The sequence below is a fragment of the Mus musculus genome, chromosome 8 (assembly GCF_000001635.26).
Source record: "Mus musculus strain C57BL/6J chromosome 8, GRCm38.p6 C57BL/6J".
Taxonomy (NCBI): Eukaryota; Metazoa; Chordata; class Mammalia; order Rodentia; family Muridae; genus Mus; species Mus musculus.
Window position 1 is genome coordinate 19,439,131 of NC_000074.6, and position 8,370 is coordinate 19,447,500.

An 8,370-nucleotide genomic window follows, 5' to 3' on the forward strand; every position below is an offset into this window, starting at 1 on the left:
ACTTTCTCCCAGGTTCTGTAATCTACTGTTTCTTCTTCCTTGAACCATGGGCAACAGCTATCTATCTTACCTAAAAAATTTCTTACCAATTGTACTTCAAGCCTTACTCCTCTGGCCTGAAACAGCTCCTGAAAACTAAGGACAAACACCTGATCCATAACTTTAAACCCTACCTTCTCCCACCTGAAACAGCTTCCTAAAAGCTGCGGACAACCACCTGATTCCAGTTTCTAGTTCCGATTAACAGCTGCTGGCCAAAGCAGAACCAGCGTTGGGTTAGCACTGATTCAAGCTTAGTTCGTATCCTACTGCACCCTCAGCAACACTTTACAAAAATGAAATTTTAAGCTAGCGCTAGCATATGTACCTGTTCATTGCTCCGGTGCCCGATACGAAGACCATTTGCCTTTTCCGTGGAGCTCCACATGGACAGCGTCCTCTCAGCGTCCTTTTGCCATTCTTCAGGTCCCCATTCTGGCGCCAAACTGTTGTGGGCCAACCAGCAGCGTCGACCAGCAGCTTGAGAGGAACAGTTCAACTGAGATGGCAGCTCAGGCTGAAAGAGAGGAACTAAACGGACGGAAGAAAGAACGGAGGCAAGTCAAACCCAACTCTGATCAAAGCTCAATTTTACTATTCCAACATGCAGTTATGAAGGAGGGGAAGGGGGGGCAATTCCCACCTTAATAGTCCTGGGGTCCAGTAGCAGGGTGACCACGTGTATGGCTCCGAACAGCAAAGCGGCAGGTTCCAGCAGTGGGCGTGGCAGAATGATTGAATGGCAAGCTCCATCCAGGTGTAAACAGTGGAACCATTAAGACTGGGGGAGGGGAGGCTACACCTCCCCTCTGCCACCTATAAGTATTTTCCTTCATCTTCTCTATGTGATTCAAGCATCCTGGTTTGGGTTTTCTTTCATGTTTAACTTGTTTGGTTCTGTGACTTGTGGTCCCATTTAAAGCACATTGGAATCTTGAACCAGTATTGGGACTAAAGCCTAGATCCTGAATTCCTTCCTCCCTCCCTCCCTTCTTCCCTCCCCCCCTCTCTTTCTTCTTCCTATTATTATTTTATTTGTCTCGATTTCCCCAGTTCTTATGTCTAGTCTGATGAACTGCCAGTTGGAATTCTGTCATTGAATCAGCCTAGCCTTTTGCCCATTTTCTCCTCTAAGACACACACATGCACACACACACACACGCACACACACACACACACACACACACACCACACACACACACACACACACATGCACACACAGACCCACACATACTTGTTCTTCCCTGCCACCACCCCCTTCCTTAACTCAGGGTTGTATTGGAGACTATGGCATCTGTATCTTAACCTGTCTGCTGTTCTCTACAGTGTGCTGACATTAGTAAGCACTTACTTGTTGCCTTTGTATACAAAAACCGAGAATTCATCCTCAAGAAGAAGTAATTATTCTAACCACACTCCCAACCCCAACAATGCCAACCACATATTTCATGGTAGGTTATCTTCTTAAAGAGAGTTAACATTTATAAGCATTAATTTGTAACACACACACATAGATAGATAGATAGATAGATAGATAGATAGATAGATAGATAGATAGACAAAAATTGATACTTGGAGAATTGATAGCCCCTTGAGCCATCTGATACTGAAAATAGATGTTGAGGGTAGAATTTAAATATTTAATCAATAATTTTCAACTTTTGTTATGATTAGTAAAACAAATCTACTAAAAATTGTGATTCTTAAGGCTAAAATTTAACAGAGATAAAACTGTAAAATATTAATATTCTTAAAGCTGCTAATTTGTCATAAACAAATTATATAAATAATTTATAACCAAGTATGTAAGCAAGTATTGTTATTGTTGGGAAAATGCTCTAGGCCCAAGTTGAGTTTACTGGTCCCAAGGAAGGAAGCCATGGAATTCATCTAGGGGAGCAAAGACTGAGGTGGGCTAGGGAGAGAGAGAAAGCCTGCATGCACAGAGAAGAGGAGAGAGGAGAGAACAACATGTCTAGATTATATAGGGAAAAGCCTCTGGGGGTAGGCAGCCCTACAGACTCAGGGTAAACCTGTGCCTCAACTCAAGTCAATAATCTCCTTCAAATGTTCTAGAGCATATAGGGAATAAGATGGCTAAAGAAACTATCTTAGGTCTGAGGCCAGTTCTGAGAGCAACCAAAAACTAAGACAGGACTAGGAATTCTAGGAGTACAAGAGACCCCAGATGTTCTCACACACCTGAGGAAAATCCAAGAGAGAGCATTGAGGTCTTTGACCCTTGTTAGCTGGGTCATAGTTTCAAATCTAACCCTTGGAACTGAGGAGAACTGCCACTTAAAAATTTAGTTAGTTACAATTTAAATTGAGTGTATAATCTTTCATGGATTCCTAGGCCATAACACTGGGAGCTAGGTTTTTCTTTAAAAGGCTTTGATTAAGATTCTGATTCTTGAACCCAAAAGTCTTTACAACAGCATATACCAAATATTTAAAGAAGTATATATAATAAGGATTTTTTAGAGGGGACTGAAGTAGAAACATAAGGGTTCTTTGGAAAATCAGTACTACTGGAAATTGTTTTGCTGGGACAAACATGTGAAGGAGTATTTTCCTGAGGTGGACACTGGTGAAAGGCTAAGGCAGAATCATGAAGGAATGTTTTACTGACAGAGACAAAAGACAAAGGATGTTCTCCTAAAGCAAGCATATGAAAGGACTTGTGATAAAGGATTCTTTGCCAATACACATGTATTGTTTCACATTACATTGTGTAGTTACATTCCATCTGTTGGGACTCCATACAGAGAAATGTACAAAAACAAAAACAAAAAAACTTCTGGCTTTTTTGATGCTTCTGCAGACTGGGGCTGATTGGCAGACTGAAGTCAGCTGCGATTGGCAAATGACCTCAGCTGAGACAGATGCTCATGCCTCATGAGGCAAGACCCAGGGAAGACATATGATGTTTGGAGGGTATTAAAAAGGCCTGGATGAACAGTGATGGAGTCTGAGGTTAGCTTGCTTATAGAGGTAGTTGTGCAAGTCTTGTTAGTCTCCAGTCTTCACTTATTTCCAGTTCACTGAAAGAGAGCCACATTCTAAGAACTTCTCCTGGCATTCCTGCTAGTCCCTCCTGCTGACTTGAGCCAAGGCTGAAACATTGCTGTTTCTGCTAGGTCATACCACTGCTGCTGATACATGTTTGCTATCCTGACTTTATCAAACTGGATGGCTGGTGTATCACTGAAGTGTTTTGAAGAAGATTTATATGCCACTGCTAACCTGTGAACTGATATACAGATTTCCAGACAACACAGATGGGAGTTGCTCCAAAGAACTATTTCTAAATAGCTCCATTTCCCCATTATCCTTGCTTCTCCATTACCTTCAGTGGGTAGTAGGCTAAAAGGGAGCTTAATGTATTTAAGAGCCATCATTAAAAATAAGGGTTGAAAAAAATTAAAGTTACAGGGGACCTTGAGAAGAAAGCAAATTGAAGACACAGTATTCATAATTCCCATGTAATAAGAAAGCAGGTTAGGAGTTTACTGTTTGTCTGCTTCCTTTACAAAAGATAAAGATGAGCTTCATCCTGTAACACAAGTCTTTAAGTCAATGTCTCCTGGTTGATACCTTTTTAATGAAGAAATGTTCCAGTGTTAGGTATAAAGGCACAGAAAACAATAGACACTAAAATTATGCCTACTATACAACATCATAGAGTCTGATGGAAGTCCTATGCTGAGTTGGATGAGTTTGCTGTGCTGGGTGCAGAAAAACTCTGTTGGCAGTAAGTAAGAACCATGGGACAGATTGTCCCTTTCAGGGTGTGACAATTTTTTTTATTTCCTATTCTTGTAGGTATTCCTTGAACCCACCCCTGACTATATGCTTATACACACTCATATACTTACCCAATGTCTATAATCTCTTCCAATAGGTAGACATCACTTGCCTGTTAGGATGAAAGTGTTGGTGAAGGTAGGACAGACTTTGACCAGTGTCTGGGAGTGAGGGTGGGGATTGGGTTTGTAGTGTAAAAATGTCATGGGGAGTGTGAGACAAGGGAGCTAAGGCCTCTTCAGTTGTCCATAGCCAAACCTGTAAGATCATCTTGAGGGTTACCTGGGAGTGATGGTCCCTGCTCCTGATTGGCATAAGAGCAATCTACAGACCAATGTACCTCCTGATAGCACCATGGATATGTCATCTTTAGCTTTTGGGGTTTAGAGCAAGACCTTGTCCAATAGACTTGTTGACCAACTTCTTAATCCACAGGGCAGTGAATATCCTACCTGGTGGAGTTGCCTGTGCCCCAGAGTGGTGGCTGTGGTGCAGGCTATAGAGCCTCAGACCAGCCTGTGTGGTTGCTAGCACATACAGGGCTTCAGAACCATTGTTAGTTGAAAACAGCATATTCCTCGACGGATCATGCCAAGACAGCAAAGTTCACACTTTGAGAGGTCTTGATTAAAAGAAGTGAATAATCAAAGGAGGTAGGGGCAGGTTTCACATCTTTTCACCTGGCTGCAACCTAGGTAACATAGGTGATAACTTGCAGTTGATGCAGGTAACACAAGGGGGTGCTATGTTTGCCCTAGAAATGAACACAGAAGACTAGTGTCCCTTAGGATGCTGTCATCGCAAGTTTAAGAGCCTGGCTGTATCCAGTTTCTGATGCTAACACCGGTCAGTTCCATTGGTCAGTTCCCTGTGTACACCACCAGCTCTGGTCCTATCTTAACAACAAAGGGCCCTGCACTTTTTAGAAGTAAAAAGCTATTTAGCATTTTTTTTTTTTTTTGCTTTGATACATTTAACCTATGCCTTCAAGGGTCTTACTTTTAAAAAAGAAAATAGCCATTAATGTCTTTTCTCAGGTGAGAATATTTGCTACAAAAGCCTTGCAAGTCCTTCCTTCCTCTAAAGACCCAGAATGATGCTTCACTTGCTGCAGGAACCTTTATCTCATTCCTGCAACAGTCAGCAGTGACTTTGAACATCAGCTAAACAACAAGCTTATAATACAGAAGGGTATGGATTATTAAAAATAATTCCTTGAGAACAGGGTCTGAGGAGCCAGGTATCAAAATGAAGTGTATGGGTTTCATTCTACAATAAAAAAGTCAAAGGATGTCCTTGAAAAAAACTCAAATACTGTATTATTTGTGGATATTTTAAATAACTTTCATGTGTGTGTACGTGTATTACACATCATTTGTTTATATGTGTGAATACATGTATATATGTGTTTAAAGGCAGAAGGTAGTGTTATCTTCAATCATTATCTACTATATTATTATTATTAATTTTGTGTTTGGTATTTTTACTGTATAAACTGTGTATAAGATTGGCATGAAGGACAAAAGAAGGGGCTAGATCTACTAGAACTTGAGTTACAAAAGGTGATGAGAGGCGATTAAGTGCTCAGAATCTAACCAGGTCCTCCTGAGCAGTGAATGCTCTTAAGTGGGGAGCCGTCTCATCAGAGGTCCACCTCATATATTCATTTTTGAGATGGATCATTTATTGAGCCTGAGGTCGTGCATTTCGTCTGGCAGGCTGGCTAGTTAGTTTGGAGATCCACATGTCTCCATCCCATGTCCCATGGCTAAGAGTACAGACATGCTGTGATGCCTGGTTTATTACATGGGTGCTCTTAATCAAACTCAGATCTGTAAGCTTGCACAGCACACACTTATGGACAGTGCCCTGTCTTCAAACTCCTACTTTAAATTTAAAGAAGCCCTGCATTTTGGTATGTTTCTTCAGCCAACATTCTTTTGTTACATGTCAATCATGTGACAAGGACTCCTTTAATCAGTTGCATCTATCCAGGTGAGATATCTTTTCTATGGGGTTTCATTTCTTCTTTCAAACAGAGAATTCTGAAAATCTAAGGTATCCTGCTGGAGCTGAATTATACTCATGAGAAAACATTGTATGCACATTAACAGAGAAGCCCCGCCCAAGTCTGACAGGGAGCCCATCATACTGTAAATTCCCTGGTGGGAAGGTCAGGCCTAGGGCAGACTCAGAACTATTGCTTTACTAACCATAGCCTTGTTTATTTCTTCACCCTGCTCTACCCTCTTATTGCTTTCGATAAGGCCTTGTTTTCCATAAGTTCATTGTGTCTTATGTCTAAATGTAATAAATGCCCTCACTGACTCAATATTGGCCATTCAATTTAAAATAAAATGATGCAATATATCTTGTCAGTGGTCAGTACATAAATGATTAAGTGACTCTGGATCCCACACTCAAGAGCTCTCATAGCCAATGTGTGCATTAAAGTCTTAAGCACAAACACCCAAGGCATAAATGACTGAGGAACAAGATAAAGGGAACCTGGGTCGACATCTTTGCCTTGCCTTGGAATTGGATAGAAAAGACAAAGAGGTTAAGGAGGCAAAGGGATGCAGAAGGCAGGCAGGATGGCTGTGTGCTGGCTACAGGGAATCACCCAACACATCAGAGACAGGAACAGATTGCCATAAACCATGGAACTTAAGAGAGCCCTGCTTGAGCCAGTGATTGACTTCTGCAATCATTTGAGAATTCAGCAGAAGAGAGGACAAACTGTGAGCACACAGAACCCTTATGCAACAAGTGTTTGCATTTAATCAAGAAAGTTTAATTTGGTTTAAGTTTTGTCCATCTTCATGGAGGAAAAAATTCTGGTGTTTTCTTTGGTTTGCAGGATCTTTGTCTTCTTCTCTATTATCACTTGCAGCATTTGAAAGGAGATCCACAAGTTCCAATCTTATGCCTAAGGCCAATGCACCGATACTGGCATATGCCTCCGTTTCGAATGTAAGTTACTGGATCATTGATTTTTTGGCTAAAAGCTGAAAAATAATTAAGAAAAACCACACGTTAGAATTAAACATGCGAGGTCAGAAATACATACCAACGTGTTTTTATAATAAATAGAACCTAGCAGGCTCTTCCCCCCAAACAGGGATGTCTGTTTTAGCAGGACTGAATCCAATTCTTGATAGAGAAAGGCACTGTTGCAGTGTAAAGAGTGATGGTTTTTCTAGGACCCTGAGGTTGAAGGGTCTGCTCCACCCCTGACATATTGGAGTTTTCAGGCCAGCAGGCAGGAGCTCAGGAAAGATTCTGTGTGAGTCCCATGCTTCCTCTCAGCAGCCCTGCCTTTGATTTTCAGCACACAAGACCCTTGTACTAGTATCTGAAACAGACACTGAGTGTGACTGTGAACATGCATGTGCATGTGTGCACGTACATATAGAGGCCACAGGTTTGCCTAAGATGTGTTCATCAATTCCTCTCTGGCTCATTACTTGTTTTACCTCCCTCTTTTGAGTTGACTAACCCTATTATTCTGTTTGTCTAATGTCAACTATGAAACACAGTTTGGAGCCTGGAAAGATGACTCAGCAGTTAGGTGTGCATACTGCTCCTGCAGAAGACCTGAGACAAGTTCCTAGTATCATATCAGGCAGCCCATATGTGCATGCAAATAACCCCTTCTCTGAGAGATTAGATACCCTTTTATGACCTCTTTGGGTACTGTACTTCTTGGCATACACCCACACACAAATCCATACATATACACATAATTTGAAAGAATATAAATCCTTTAGACAAACTACACTTAAGGTAGAGTTTGGGAGACTGGATTTCATAGCCTCCCCTGAGTTAGGAGCCTCATTACCCCTGTACACAATGTGTGCTTAAGGGTATTCCATGGGGGTAGGGGGAGTGGAAGTTCTCCAACAGAGGCTTGGCTGGTTATTCTGAATGGTTTTCTAGAGTAAGCAGATACTCTACTCTTTATATATAAAGATTTCTAAATTAATACCTTTCTTTTCAAGTAAGAATCAAACATTCTTCATGTTGTTATTTTTAAGCTACATATAAGACACTCATTTGATAATCTTAAGATAAGTGTCAGGAGTTAGGAAATGGAAGTGAAGTGCTGCAGATCAGCAGAGAATGAGTCTACCTTAGGCTCCTTCAAAGGAAAAAGAGAGAGTCCTTGGTTTGTGTTCGAAGTCACACAATACCCATTTTTCAAAAATGCTTAGAAGAAAGAGAAAAATATGAAAGTAAGGAGGGTATCCACAAAAGAGAGGAAGAGACACGGACAGAAACATAAAGATGGACATATACAAAGAGAGACAGGCATATACACATAGAGACGGAAAGACAGTTCATACTCAGAGGAACAGACACACACATAAAGTGAGATCGAGACAGACCAACACAAAGATTAAGGGACACACACACACAAACACACACACACGAGAGAGAGAGACAGAGACAGAGAGACAGAGAGATACAGAGATACAGAGAGAGAGATACAGAGAGAGGGGGGCTATAGGGAGCTATCTCTCA

The 8,370-nt window shown here is 41.2% G+C and overlaps 1 protein-coding gene across 1 annotated transcript in view; it reads right to left on the minus strand.

Annotated features, from left to right (window-relative positions):
* Positions 1 to 6,638: 6,638 nt before the first annotated feature.
* The window catches only part of Defb8 (defensin beta 8), a 1,838-nt gene continuing 106 nt past the window's right edge, over positions 6,639 to 8,370 (minus strand). Inside the window, exon 2 of the mRNA NM_153108.4 lies at positions 6,639 to 6,854. Coding sequence (NP_694748.3) covers positions 6,730 to 6,854 — 125 coding nt within the window. The 3' untranslated portion in view covers positions 6,639 to 6,729. The remainder of the gene's footprint in view (positions 6,855 to 8,370) is intronic.